The following is a 16,247-nucleotide window of genomic DNA, read 5'->3' on the forward strand; positions in this document are numbered from 1 at the left end:
GGCGTCTGTTGTCGGGTACAAGTGGACTCGACTCGCTCAGGAAAGAGAGCGAGCACACGAGGTCGCAAGTATAGCCGAGCACTCGGGGCACTGCCACTACTTAAGCAACCTTTCTGAAAGAAACTTCCGCCATTAGACTGTGAATTACTATTAATTAGCTCACACACTCATGATTTCGGCTTGATAGCTGTTTTGAAGTCCAAGTTGAAATGTCACAAAAGTACAACCTGCCTAAATGACATTACCAACCATTAGGCGTGGCGATTATTATATACCAGTATAATGGCTGCTCAAGAGTGTACACAGGGTGGAGAAAAAATGCCGCACTTGTCGTTCGGCTTGCGATTCCTCATCCCAATTCAAGACAAAATAGTACCTATTTAACACAGTCCCAGCAGTAAGTTTAACAGAAACGCAATTTAAAACACGAGGCTTTGGCAACACTGTAACTGCGTTTAACGTGGCCAGTAACAGGTAGCACGAACTCTGCACTCTGCCACAGCTGTCCCTTTAGCTCAGTGAGACGAGGCAACGCCGTCGGAAACAGATATGTAGATTCACCGACCTTCGAATCACGTTCGCAATAAACTTTTTTTTTCACTTACAACATCAAATTGTGCCCCATTTACACCTCCTCAATGGGCTATCTTATTTCTTTCTGTTACAGTTATCTTTATTTAAACATTAAGACGTAACACGAACCTCTTACAGACGTAAAAGACCATTTTGTTTCATCCATGATACAAATAAAGCCAGTAGAAAATAATAGTGGATACAGTAACATCGTCTGTATGCAATGAGACACAAAACATGCAATAGGTAGGCTACACTAGATTGCACATTATGCTATGCACAGTAAATCCATTCTGTACATTTGACGTCAAGGCTTATCTTAGAGTGCGTGCAACGTCCACTTTAGAGAAGATATTCAAAGCGACCACTTTGTATTTGCAGACACTTCACCACTCGCTGGATCATACTTTGCTGGACCCTACACAACACACCTGCATCCGCCATTGCCGAAGTGGTATGCTTCCGAGGTTTAGATCATGTTCATCCAAGGATGACCTACTATAAATTTGTTCCTTCATTGTCCGTACAAATAAAAATCTAGTGGATTAAGGTGCGGGGACGTGGATGCTAGAACACTAGACCTCCATGACCAACCCACATTCCTGAAAACGCTTCATTTAAAAAGTGACGCACATTCATATAAAATTGTGGCGGTACACCATCATGCTAAAACCGTAACTGTCACCGAACATCAACTGGAATGTTTTTTAATGCGCCACGCAAAGTATTGGAAAGAAACATGCGATACGGGGGCGCCGGCCGGTGTGACCGTGCGGTTCTAGGCGCTTCAGTCTGGAACCGTGTGACCGCTACGGTCGCAGGTTCGAATCCTGCCTCGGGCATGGATGTGTGTGATGTCCTTAGGTTAGTTAGGTTTAAGTAGTTCTAAGTTCTAGGGGACTGATGACCACAGATGTTAAATCCCATAGTGCCCAGAGCCATTTGAACCAATTTTTGATACGGGGGCGCATTCACCTTGTCCAACAATAAATAAGGGCCCAAAAGCACTCCTGCCCAGATTCGAGCCCGCAGGTTTATTCCAAAGTGTGCCTGTAAGTCACGTTCACGAGTGACATGTGGATTGCGTTCTGACCAATAAAGGCTGCCGTGAAGGTTGAAAATACCCCCACGACTGAAGCTAGATTCGTCAGTCCTTATCAAATTATTTATAAAATGTTAGTTATCTTCCACTTGGTGCAAAAACCAATCACAAAACAGCACTCATCGAACGCGGTCTTCTGGCCGCTGGTGTTGTTTAACGGGTAATGATATGGATGCAATACTTCATCGTGCTACATTTCAATAACCAGTCTTTGAGATATCTGGAACTGCCTTGCAATATGACGGGTACTTCGCTCAGGTGACTGGTGAACGGTTTCAAGAATCACGTCCTCGGTTTGTGGAGTACGTCTAGTCCTTGGACGACCTCTTTCCATTACTTGTGGACGAATATTACTGGTTTCCCGAAAGCGTTGCTCCAGGCAACGAAAAACATTGTTATCGGGATGGCGCCTTTGAAGGTACCGTGCAGCATACGCACGAGCAGCAGCAGCAGAAGCATTTTGGTTATCGGGCGTTCCCCGCACCAAAAGCATTTCGGCACATTCATTGTGTGTGTACTACATCTGGAAGCCGCCCTACATGAAGTTCGCAGGACCAATTATGGCTGTGCACTGCGCGTTTAGTAGGCACATGCATGCAGTTTAATGGATCCCACTGTCATATGATTGGCTATTATCTTGTGACAAAATGGTCCTGCTTATAAACAACGAGTACAAAGGAACGGACGTCTAAAATAAATAAAAAAAGGAAGCTGATGAGGATTCGAGCCATAGCTCCATGGTGGATGTGGGTTTGATGTTCCAAGAGTCCACTCAGTGAGCTACAACGTCTGGTACGGTAGCGTGGGTTGATACACGTTCCTCTGCACATTCCGATGCGCTGCACTATGTGACAGTGTTGCCAGATCCTCGTTTTCATACAGGTGTTTTCAAAATTCCAGAAAACATGACATGAGGGTCAAGTGAAGACTCTAAATAGAGGTTAATATTTAAAATAAATTTATAACATTCTTCGAAAAATTTACAGAAACGAATGGTGGGCCAACCTACATAACTCGCTATTAGCCCATGAAAGTAAGCAGCCATGACCAAACCTGGGCTGTAACAGTGACGTTGTTCTGTGCCCAGGTTTTGTTTGAAGCAACACATACGTTTTTCTCATGGTAGAGGTGGATAAACAAGAATATAACCATGTTGTTTCGACTGGGTGAAATTGGTATGTTTTTCTTCAGAAAACATCCAGATGTCACTCGTCCTCTAATGTGGCATACACTGATGAGCCAAAACATTATGACCACCTGCTTAATAGCTTGTTTGTCCGTCTTTGGAACGAAATACATCCCTGATTCTGCGTGTCAGGGCTCTGGCAGTCTGCTAGTAGGTTTGTGGAGGTATGTGGCATTAGATGTCTGCACACAGGTCAAATAATTCGCTTAATTGACGGGCCGTCGATTTGCGTCAGCGGTGATGGTGCCCGATAGCTACTCAGATTGGTTCCATAGGATTTACATCAGGCAAAAGTGGTCGCCGAGATGTCAAAGTGAGTTCACTGTAATACTCCTCAGACACACTGTAGCACGATTCTGGCTCCTAGACACGGACAGTCATACTGCTGGAAGATGACAGCGTAGTCAGGGAAGACATCAAGCATGAAGGGATGCAGGTGATTCGCAGCTATCAGCGAGTCTTCGATTACTACCAGAGGTGCCATGCAAGCGGAGGAGAATGTCTCCCACAGCATTATACTGCTCCTACCAGCCTGCGTCCGTGTCACACTGCACATTTCGAGTCGCCTTTCATCTCGACGACGGCGTTTCTGGGGACGGCAATCGACCTAGTGTAGCAAAAATGTGATTCGCCCGAAGAGTCGACACGTTTCCCTCTATCGACGGTCGAATCCTGATGATCCCGTGTCCGCTGCAGTGGTAATTGATGCTGTCGTCGTTCAAATGGTTCAAATGGCTCTGAGTACTGTGGGACTTAACTTCTGAGGTCATCAGTCCCCTAGAACTTAGAACTACTTAAACCTAACTAACCTAAGGACATCACACACATCCATGCCCGAGGCAGGATTCGAACCTGCGACCGTAGCGGTCTCGCGGATCCAGACTGTAGCGCCTAGAACCGCTCGGCCAGCACGGCCGGCGTTGTCGTTGTGTCAGCATGTGAACACATAGGGGTAGTGTGCTGCGAAGCGCCGTGTTCAACAACGTAGGATGAAAGGTGTGCTCGGAAACACACATACGTGCACCAGCATTGTGCTCTGTCAGCAGAAATGGCACAGATCTCCAGCTGTGCTACTTTACGGATCTTCCGACCCAGGTTCTGTGAGGAGTCGTGGACGTCCAGCCACTTAGCACCTAGTGGTAGTTTGACGGTCCTTCTACCTCTTTCCGTAGATGCTTACAACAGTAGCACGTGAACATTCGACCAGCTTCGCCGTTATACTCGTAAGCAGGCTCTACGTACTATTAATCTGCCCCTTGTAGAAGTCGCCTATCTCACTGGATTTCCCCATTTGTTGCCCCCATATCTTCACTAGGGTGATCCCCGTCCGTACCTGCTTGATCCCCCCGTCAATCCCTGCTCCACTTACATACTTTTGCCGGATGTACATTGCATCAGTTAAGTTTCATCTTACACCCTCCACAGTCTCACAAAACACAGCTTTGTTAAGCCATCTGAACCTGACAATTGATCACTTCGCCTCAGTGTTTCTCCACAGCAGAAAGATCGTGTATTCATCTTCTGTACTAACAGTAAATCACAAGTAGCCTTATACGTCTGTGTGGTACAGTAACAAAGTACGAAGCGACTGCAGCGCCACAGTTCTCAGGCTCGTCATACACGCTGAACTACAGCAGGAAAGAAGGAAGCCCGTTAGCACTGATGTGACAGCGGCGGATTGATTTGTAAACTATGCAACCCGCAATAGCTGACTCGTACTCGCCCTGTTTCTGATCTCGTGTTGTGTGCGCAGCGCTGAAGCTGCGCTACCGCTGCGAGGAGCAGGTGCAGTGCGCCGGCGTGCCGCACGCCGCCTGCCTGCCGGACGAGCGCGGCTACCAGCACTGCCTCTGCAAGCCCGCCTTCGTGCTGTACGCCGACCGGTGCCTGCCCAGTAAGTCGCCTCACTGCTTCTCTTTACTTTAGTTTCACTGCTGGCCGTTAAAACTATAATACCATGTACTGTGAGCACGGCGCCCATTGCTGCCGATTCCTTTGATGCGGCAGCAAAGAGTGACATGCCAAACAGTGCTGTACCCAGCAACACTGGACACCGAAGTGGCACAACGGTGGCAGTCGAGCCTCCGATTCTGTGTACAACATCTACATCTACATATATACTCCGCTAGCCACCAAGCGGTGTGTGGCGGAGGGCACAATTCGCGCCAAAGTATTCGTTATTTGCTACCCTTCTTGGTATTTTAGTTTTAATGGCCAGTAGTACATCTGCATCTTCCTTCAGCTATATTCTCTGACGAGTCATTTATTATACAGGATGTTCGGAAATTACCGTTACTGACTTCGAGAACTTGCCGATAGGAATGAGTACATAACATTTTGAACAGGAACCCATGTCTGCAAACATAACTTTTCCATTCTACTACTGTTTCAGTTCAGTTGTGTAATTCATCCACTTCTGCTCCAGGAATTGAATTAGCCATGCTGCAGTACAATTATTAAGTAAAAGTTAGAAAGAAATCATGATGAAACATCCAATTCTCACTTAAGCACATTTGTCTGTATTAACACTAAAACATTATATGTTTATATTATTCCAAAATAAAAAAGAACGCGTTATACTGTACGTACGGAACAATACTGATGCATTACAACAGCAGTGGCGACCACCAGCGTTGTCGCACACATTGTTCCGACGAAGCATGTTCTCCCACACACTCTCCATCCCACAAGCTGTCTCTTCAGTTTCTAGTGCAGCAGACGTGGACGCTTTACATATTTGAATTGAAACCACCGTAGAACGGAAACTGTACTTTTCCGGTCATGGGTTCCTACGCAAAATATTGTCTACTCACTCTCCTCTATAAATTCTAGAAATTTGTAACGGGAATTTCCGAACAGCCTTATTCCGCCTCAGCTACACTATGCCGGCGATTGCTGCGCAAACAAGTTCTCCACGTACACGTACACCACCATTACTCTACCACGCAAACATAGGGGTTACACTCGTCTGGTTGAGAAGTTCCCTGGGGAGGGGGTTTCCACCGAGGGCCGAACCGCACAGTAACCCTGAAAGAGTGATTCGGTGTGGGGCGGCGGAGGGCTGAAGTGGAACTGCGGTAGTCGTAGTGGGGTTGTGGACCACTGCGGCTGCGGCGGGGACGGAGCCTCTCCGTCGTTTCTAGGTCTCCGGTTAACATACACTACAATGTCAGTATGCCCTATAAGTTAAAAAGCTGCCTACGTGACATTTTAGACTGGACGCTACATACATTCTAAGACAAAAAAACACAAAAAAAGACGCTATCCGAAGTACTTATCCGAAAGGGACGGAAATCGGTAGATGTGATGTGTATGTACAGAGAAACAGGACCACATTGGTTGTCTTCCGTGGCACCCATACAACTACACTACTGGCCATTCAAATTAGTACACCACGAAGATGACGTGCTACAGACGCGAAATTTAATCGACAGGAAGAAGATGCTGTGATATGCAAATGATTAGCTTTTCAGAGCATTCACACAAAGTTGGCGCCGGTGCCGACACCTACAACGTGCTGACATGAGGAAAGTTTCCAACCGATTTCTCATACACAAACAGCAGTTGACCGGCGTTGCCTGGTGAAATGTTGTTGTGATGCCTCGTGTAAGGAGGAGAAATGCGTACCATCACGTTTCCGACTTTGATAAAGGTCGGATTGTAGCCTATCGCGATTGCGGTTTATCGTATCGCTACATTGCTACTCGCGTTGGTCGAGATCCAATGACTGTTAGCAGAATATGGAATCGGTGGGTTCAGGAGGGTAATAAGGAACGCTGTGCTGGGTCCCAACGCCCTCGTATCACTAGCAGTCGAGATGACAGACATCTTATCCGCATAGCTGTAATGGATCGTGCAGCCACGTCTCGATCCCTGAGTCAACAGATTGGGACGTTTGCAAGACAACAACCATCTGCACGAACAGTTCGACGACGTTTGCAGCAGTAAGGACTATCAGCTCGGAGACTATGGCTGCGGTTACCCTTGACGCTGGATCACAGACAGGAGCGCTGATGTAGTGTACTCAACGACGAACCTGGGTGCACGAATGGCAAAACGCCATTTTTTCGGATGAATCCAGATTCTGTTTACTGCACCATGATGGTCGCATCCTTATTTGGCGACATCGTGGTGAACGCACATTGGAAGCGTGTATTCGCCATCGCCATACTGGCATATCACCCGGCGTGATGGTATGGGGTGCCATTGGTTACACGTCTCGGTCACCTCTTGTTCGCATTGACGGCACTTTGAACAGTGGACGTTACATTTCAGATGAGTTACGACCCGTGGCTCTAGCCGTCATTCGATTCCTGCAAAACCCTACACACCGAGCGAGGTGACGCAGTGGTTAAACACTGGACTCGCATTCGGGAGGACGGCGGTTCAATCCCGCGTCCGGCCATCCTGATTTAGGTTTTCCGTGATTTCCCTAAATCACTCCAGGCAAATGCCGGGATGGTTCCTTTCAAAGGGCACGGCCGACTTCCTTCCTCGTCGTTCCCCAATCCGATGAGACCGATGACCTCGCTGTCTGGTCTCCTTCCCCAAACCAACCAACCAACCAACCAACCAAAACCCTACATTTCAGCAGGATAATGCACGACCGCATGTTTCAGGTCCTGTACGGGTCTTTCTTGATACAGAAAATGTTAGATTGCTGCCCTGGTCAGCACATTCTCCAGATCTCTCACCAATTGAAAACGTCTGGTCAATGGTGGCAGAGCAACTGGCACGTCACAATACGCCAGTCACTACTCTTGACGAACTGTGGTATCGTGTTGAAGCTGTATGGGCAGCTGTACCTGTACACGCGATCGAAGCTCTGTTTGACTCAATGCCCAGGCGTATCAACGCCGTTATTATGGCCAGAGGTGGTTGTTCTGGGTACTGATTTCTCAGGATCTATGCACCCAAACTGCGTGAAAATGTAATCACATGTCAGTTCTAGTATAATACATTTTTCCAATGAATACCCGTTTATCATCTACATTTCTTCTTGGTGTAGCAATTTTCAAGGCCAGTAGTGTATGTACGAATTCATACACAACTGTAACGATAGGTGCTCTACAGAGCGTTGTGGTAACAGTCGCAGACATGATTAGCGGACAGGATAACAGAGCAAACAGAAGATCTGCTTAACTTGTATTCCTCCAAGTGAACGAAGACTCATTACAAATAGGCAGCAACAATCAGAATCTAGCTACCACACTGCCAACAAGGAAAAGTTTGTCTCTGTACTAAAACATGAATACTGGTGCTGAAGATGCGACTAGATGGTGTCTATATAGCTCCGTGGGGCGAAGTGGCTCCGAGCACAAGTGGGATGAGTCGCTGCCGCCGGCCGCCCTACATCACGGCTGCAGAGGGCGCTTGCAGTCCGGAGCCGCTCGTGGCTCGTCGGATGCACACCACTGGGTCAGCCAGATCCCGCCCGGCCACTATCGACTTCAGACATAAATTTGCATTTCCATAATCAACTGGGACGCCCTTGGGGTGGTATCGATAAGTGATACCGCACTTACAGCATTGCAGTTCGTCGACAATATTCTATGCCCTGTTATGTCACCCTTCATGGCGCGCCTTCCTGGACTTACATTTCAGCAAGACAATGCCCACAGGCATATGGCTAGAGTTTCTACTGCTTGTCGTCGTCGTCGTTGCCAACCCCACCTTGGCCGGCAAGGTCGTCACATCTTTCCACAATTGAGAATGTGTGGAGCATTGTGGACAGGGCCCACCAACCAGTTTGGGAGTTTGACGATGTAACGCGCCTATTGGACAGAATTTGGCGCGATAAGAGGATATCCAGCAGCTCTAACAATCAATGCCAGGCCGAATAAATGCATGCTGAAGGGCCAGAGGTGGACCAACGCGTCACTGACTTGGTCAGTTTATAACGATGTTTCTTTTGAATAAATGATACAATTATTCTCATATTTTAATAATTTGTACTTCCGTACATGTACATCACATCTACAGATTTCCGTCTCATTCGGATAATTGCCTGTTGACTCAGGGATCGAGACGTGGCTGCACGATCTGTTGCAGCCATGCGGATAAGATGCCTGTCATCTCGACTGCTAGTGATACGAGGCCATTGGGATGCAGCACGGCGTTCCGTATTACCCTCCTGAAGCCACCGATTCCATATTCTGCTAACAGTCATTGGATCTCGACCAACGCGAGCAGCAATGTCGCGATACGATAAACCGCAATCGCGATAGGCTACAATCCGACCTTTATCGAAGTCGGAAACGTGATGGTACTCATTTCTCCTCCTTACACAAGACATAACAACAACGTTTCACCAGGCAATGCCGGTCAACTGCTGTTCGTGTATGAGAAATCGGTTGGAAACTTTCCCCATGTCAGCACGTTGTAGGTGTCGCCACTGGCGCCAAGCTTGTGTGAATGCTCTGGAAAGCTAATCATTTGCATATCACAGCATCTTCTTCCTGTCGGTTAAATTTCGCGTCTGTAGCACGTTATCTTCGTGGTGTAGCAATTTTAATGGCCAGTAGTGTAGATAACAAGTACGGCGTGGTGGAAGTGAGAAACGGGCTGTGTTTAATGAGGTTGCCTCGTTTACAGGGGTGAAGCTGCGGGAAGCGTGCGAGCTGACGGCGCAGTGCGGCAAGAACATGGTGTGCGAAACGGGCAGCTGCGTCTGCAAGGGGTTCGCCTACGAGCGCCACCGCCAGTGCATTGTCGACCCAGACGGTAAGTACGGGCTGCCATGCAAAGTACAGTTGTCAGGGAAACAATAAGTTGTCTCTGTCAGGCAGGGAACGATGACGTTTCTAAAGCAAGAAAAAAATTGTTCGTATTCAGCGCAGTCATCTTACAGGCCAAATCTGGCGAATGCGTTAGATACCATAGCAGCTCGTACTTCATCATTGACGACATATCTCAGGAAACCGTGATCTTCGTTGGGATATTATTATTATGTAGTATTCTGCTTAATGGCTCGTCAGTGTCCTCGTACGGAGAATTTCTGATATCAATGTTCCACTTCTTCATCTTCTTCCTTCAGTGTGCTCTATCTCTTTCCATCTTCCATGTCATCCAGAAACTGAATTCTTCTTTTTTCTGGTCCTACCATTCCTTTAATTTTCCCTTCAATGACCTCGTGTATGAGCCGTCCATGTTTAAATATGTGTCCGATCCAGTTGGTCTTCCTATGAAGAATTGTATTCAGATTGTCTCTCTTCTTTCCTAATGTCCTCAGTACATCGTTATTCGTCACCCTATCGGTCCACTTGATCTTCTACATTCTTCTCCAGCACCATATTTCAAAACTTTCAAGACTTTTTCCCTTTTTTCTCATGGTCAAATGTTCAAATGTGTGTGAAATCTTATGGGACTTAACTGCTAAGGCCATCAGTCCCTAAGCTTACACACTACTTAACCTAAATTATCCTACGGACAAACACACAAACCCAGCCCGAGGGAGGACTCGAACCTCCGCCGGGACTAGCCGCACAGTCCTTGCCTGAAGCGCCCTAGACCGCTCCGCTAATTCCGCGCGGGCTTCTCATGGTCCACGTCTCTGCTGCGTACAGCACAATCCTCCAAATGTAACACTTCACCAGTTTCTTCCTTAATTCCAAGCTTAACTTGCTCGTCAGCAGATTCCTCTTTTTATTGAATACAGTTTTGGGCATAGCGGTTCTTGCTCGAATTTCACTGTTGCATTGGGCATACTTTGTCACCAAATTTCCCGGTACTTGGTATAATGAATGAAAAAGCCGTCTGAATCAGTATTTTTTTAATAGCTGATTTCGTTCTGGCACATCATCTTCAGATCTAAGGTGGCGTAACAAATAATGAGTCAAGACAACATAAAAATTGCATAAGAATAACGCCATAAATAATGACGACAATGTAACTACAAATATCATTAAAACAGCATGAACTAAGGTGCCGTAACACATAATGAGTCAAAACAACGTAAAAATTGCATAAGAATAACGCCATAAATAGTACCGACAATGTTACTACAAATATCATTAAAACAGCGTGAACTTATTCTTATTTAGCGCTACGAGGCGCAGCTTGGCAATAGTGGTTTGAATGTGACATAAAACTATGTGAAAATGTACAGAGAATGCAATGAGGCAGGTTACGTAGTCAATCACGTGACATGTGCAAAAGTCGTTGCTAGTACATTGATTTAGTGCAAAGAAGGTTCTTCCATCACAAAACAAAGAGAATAATTAAAATCAGAAATACGTAGACCTAATACATTTCAGTAGGAACGATTTTTTACAAGACAAAAGCAAAAAAAGTGTAACAAACAACATCACAGTAAACTGCACGTTGTAGATTTTCTTGTGTATTCATACAACACATCTAATATGCATATTTCATTTCTTCATGTGTTAAAACACAGTTTGAAGAACTTGCGTTCATAGGAAAATTAAAAAACTTAGGACTTTTTATTTGATTTAAGTTAAAATTGTTAAAGGAGTCTAGTTACAAAAGCAGCCAGAACTTCCAGCAAACAGTATTAGAGTTAGGTATTAAAAAGGAGAGGCAACGTAATAGTGTGGGAGAAACAGAGTGGCCAGTATTGTGTGCCACTATTATATCAGTCACAGGTATTTTTATTTTTTTTAAATCAACGCAAGCTTTTCAGGTGGTATTTTAACAGATGGAGAACTCAAATTAATGCAAATGAGATGAGTTTGTTAACTTCTCACTTTCTGGCTTATGACATGTTCAATTTACTGTCGTGTTGTTTTCAAGACTTGTATTTTTACTTTTATCTTGTAACAACTCATTCATATGTATTAATTTTACAGATTCTCGATTTTAATAATGCTCTTTATTATATGATGGAAGTATGTTCTTTACATTGAGTCAAAGTACTGTCCATTAATTGCTATACTTGTCACATGACTGGCTCTGTAATGTTCCCCAGTCCATCTGCTCCACATTTTTATTTAGTGTCGTGTCACATTTAAACCACTACTGACAAATTGCACATTACAGCACTAGGTATAGATATATTGAAGGGTTATTTGTAATACCATGTCACTAATATTTATAGTCCTGTACTTCTGTAATACTTATGTTGTCATAGCTCATTTTTCCTTTTCCCAGCTTAAAAGTTGACTCTGCTAGTCAAATCGAGACTGGTCTTCAATTACAGCAAAAAAATTATGATCCAGACGATGCTTTTCACTCATTAATTCGTGCTTCAAATCCCTAAGTATTCTCATATATGAAGCAGCTGTGTCAGCATGTGCGTAACACTGAAGAATATTTATCATGTTGCTTATCAAGCTTTATCTCAGGTATGTTTCTTCATTCACTTCTATTACTAAGCTTGCTTATTAGTCCCTGGAAGCACGACCCATGACCTTCAGCAGATGAAATAGACTTCACCTGGTCTTTTCACCCACTGCTTTGACTGGTATTTTGCTTCTTGGACCCACATCTTACCCACATTAAAAATTATCTGTGTACAAAAACAAATAGATTGTTTTTAAAATAGGTGAAAAATCATTTCATTTTTAATCAACATTCGACAGTTTTGCATCCATAATATACAAAATTTTCTTCATAGTTAATTCTTCATTTGGAAAATACAGTACTTTTCCTTCTTGTATGCCTATAGCACAAACTGTTTCTTACAATTGTTGATCTTTCAACAATATAGGGTGCACTTTCTTGATGTTTTTATTCTTGGTGCAAGGAGTCCTGAGTTGTAAAGCAGTGATAATATTTGTATTGCTGCTGATATTGTTGTAAGTAATGCTGTTGTCCATGGGATATGGCCAAGTCATGGTATTTGCAGCTGGAAATAAGTATGGTGTCGTGGAAATAGCCACAGGGGCAGGGTGTTAACGTTCAATACGGTTTGTGGGACGACAATGAACCACTGATTCGTTAGTGGAGTTTCTACACAGAACTCACTAATGCACAATCTTCGTTTATTTCAGTTTATAAGAAGTCTGTGTAATGGAAATACTATACATAAAAGCCATCTGTGGCCACTGAAACAAAGTGCCTCAGATTACCCATATAATTCATATATGTGGATCCACTCAACGAAGGACGAATGGTCCCCCAAAATAAGATATAGAGAGATCAATAAAAGAAACAAATTATAGCTATTTCTGCAACTTAAAAGACTTCTTGTTTTCATTTTCTGGAAAATTTTGACTAGCTCATCAGTTGAAGGAGTAAATGGATCTTTCATCTTCATCAATCTTCTGTACTGTATCAAAAATCAATATTGTGCAATCAAACAATAAGTCCTTAATCTTTGTAGAACATCTGGTGTCAGTTTCACCACTCAAACTAAGATGACATACTGAATCTTTAAGTAACTCGATGTTTTACATCCAGCTTGCTGGACTACAATGTTTATTATCACTGTATAATGATTTGAGCAACACAATTCTTTCAGAAATTCATATACAACTGTCATAGGCTTGACATTTATTACTCAGTGCCATAGTACTTTGAACTCTCTTCTTGTGTCCAATGCATATATTGTTATTTTCTAAGTGATATGTGTGAAGGTGGTTATTTTCCATTTTCTGCTAGTGAGTAATATAGTCATCCACTAGTAATGGCAATATTGCCGACTTTTATTTTTGTTTTTATTTTTTTATTTATTGTACTGTCCATCATTAAACTCATATGTTAATCTTACTAATATAATTATTACTGTATTGTATAGCTGCTCCTATCGACTTAGAGCAGCTTGCATATGCGGTGTTGTAGATGTTTGTGTTGTCCAGTGGGGGAGAAGATGTCAAAGGAAGAAACAGATATTGCAGTTATCTTTATTTTAAGTAACCATATCACACAATGCAAATTTGAAAAGAATGTCATATACTAGAAACAGAAACCTATACTAAATCATAGAAGCACATATTTATAAGTGTGTTATAAAGATTCCATTTTAAATGACTTTACTACTTTGTGCTCATTATTGTTTCAGATTATGTTGGACTGGACAGTTCAAGTACTCAACTGCTGTCTTCACTTTTGCTGATATTAGTCTCCTTACTTCCACTATTGTGATGCAGTAATGTTTCCCAGCACTGGAATGTGAGATAAATCAGTGTACAAGAATGCTCCAAAATGTTGTTTGAAATTTTGTGGAGGTACTGAAAAGAATTTGGACTATTCAAAGTGTTTGGTGTGATACAGACTTTTTATTGGCTCTGAGTTTAACAGAGCATGTAACTGTTGTTTGTAAAGAAATATGTGTGATTTGTATATTGTCACAAAGTTTATAGCCACGTATTTGTTACTAGTCACTGCCACAAACCACAGAATAAATATAGAAGAATTTAAAAACTTCTAGTTTTTCTACACAAAATTGTACATTTTGTAATGGAGTTGTAATGCAAACTGCTATTACCCACAACAAATAATATTTAATTTAATTGCATGAATAAAATATGTAGCTCAATGCAACTGAAGTTGTTGGTTACTATTAAGAGGTGTTACTATATCACTTTTGTTGTTGCTCAGTTTTTATTTTTCATAATTTTATTCAATCAATATTAGTCATTATCTATTCATCACTTTGGTCCAGCTTTATAACTGTCATATAGCAAGTACCTTATTTATTATACATGCCTTTTTGTTTCTTTTATATTGAATCTATCTTTTTTCTAAATTCTTTCCTAGTACATAAATGTTTTTTATGTAAACACTGAGCCACAGATTTTCATTTTCAGTGTTTTCATCCCTGATGTTCTAGTTGTGATACCAAAGTATGTAACTATTTTGACAATATGCTAGTCCATTCCAAAAATATATTTTCCTTTATCAACTAATTTTTTCCTAATGTGTAGAAGGTGGTGCTTCACCAATGTCCCATAGCTACACTTAGTAGTTCTGTTTCATCTCTGTTTAAATTGAGTTCTTGCATTCACAGCTAATTATTGCATGTATATTTCTTATTTCTTTTCATTGTCTCCTGTATACCTTCTTGTGTTACTGATATGTTTAAGCTTGTTAGTGATGTAGTCATGTGTCTATGTAAATGGTTTCATGTACACATTTATCATTTTCCTGATAAAAATTTTGTTTGGTCAAATTTTTTCATGACGGAGTAACATTGGGCCTCAAAACAAATTTATTGAGCTGATCTTCTTACATAATCAAGACTTGAATAGTTACTGACAGCAGGTAAAAAAATATTACTGGTGGTAATCTGCTCTAAGAATTTGCAGAATTTGTGTATTTTTGAGAGATCTAATCAGTTTTGTGACTTATTCAGCTTGCTACAAAAATTCATAGAAAAATAGGCTTTAGGGAATGAGGGAACCATGTGTCACAAATTTGTTTTCCATTATTTGTTTATAAAATATTTTACATAATAAGGACAAGTCTGTGATCATTTGAGTCATTATCAAGGCTTATTTAAATACTGTAAAAAGTTAGTTTTATTTCAACAGTAAATAAAGGGAACAAAGTTCATGTATTATAACAAATACTCAGTGTTAAATTTAAGAAGTTAGAATTTGTAAGAAATCACATTTCCGTATGATATTGACAAACTGATCTAAGGAAATATATGGGAAGAAATACTATAAATCATATATACAATATCAAGTGGTGAATTTCTCATAATTTAAAATTATTACATTTTTGCTATTTCTGTGCCTATGCCGTTTACCAATGTCTTCCTTTTGATATCTAAAAAGAATATTATATTTGATTCATAAGTGATACATAAAACTGCAACATCTAAAATTATGAAATAAATTTGGTGGCAATATCTTGTAATTACAACTGTAGACACGTTGCACCTAGGTACTTGTAAGCTCAACATTATTATTTTGGAGTTTAGTGTTATCAAGAAAGATAATTTCTCATACAGACAGCAGTGTACTGTGTAAAATTATTGAACCACATCTTCTACACATTCTGTATATTGTTGTGTATCCACTACTTGATAATTTCAACAAGTACAAATATATTTATTATATGCTAGTTGTAAAAATGTTTTGTATCATTTCTGTCATATTCTAGAGGACAACCTAATATTTTAAATATTACATAGGACAGTAAAAAAAATTTAAATCATTATTTGAAAAACTCTATCTGTGACCATGAAACTGATTTATGATGTTAGACCTTCTCCCTATATTCGTCCTTAATGGAACACATTTTCTATCTTTGAATGACTTGGCAAAGATTGCAATTGTTGAATTTGAATTACAGCTGCTCAGAACATATTCCACCTTGAATATCATTCTGGAAACATCTGCCATACAATGTTTTCTTCATCCAAGGAATGAGGAAGAATTCACTGGGTGCGTTGCCAAAAGGAGGTTCAAACATAATTTGAGATCCCAAAGAAGTAAAAGTTATGACTGAAATTGTACACAATGAGCTAAGGGTTGTCAT

General features: G+C 42.0%; 1 protein-coding gene across 1 annotated transcript in view; it reads left to right on the top strand.

The window, feature by feature from the left end:
• LOC126257532 (uncharacterized protein ZC84.1-like) overlaps positions 1–15,840 on the top strand; it is a 118,283-nt gene extending 102,443 nt beyond the window's left edge. Inside the window, exons 3-5 of the mRNA XM_049955574.1 lie at positions 4,615–4,755; positions 9,456–9,584; positions 13,822–15,840. Of these exons, the coding sequence (XP_049811531.1) occupies positions 4,615–4,755; positions 9,456–9,584; positions 13,822–13,904 (353 nt within the window). The 3' untranslated portion in view covers positions 13,905–15,840. The remainder of the gene's footprint in view (positions 1–4,614; positions 4,756–9,455; positions 9,585–13,821) is intronic.
• The last annotated feature ends 407 nt before the right edge of the window (positions 15,841–16,247 follow it).

Source organism: Schistocerca nitens, chromosome 1 (genome assembly GCF_023898315.1).
Source record: "Schistocerca nitens isolate TAMUIC-IGC-003100 chromosome 1, iqSchNite1.1, whole genome shotgun sequence".
Lineage (NCBI taxonomy): Eukaryota > Metazoa > Arthropoda > Insecta > Orthoptera > Acrididae > Schistocerca > Schistocerca nitens.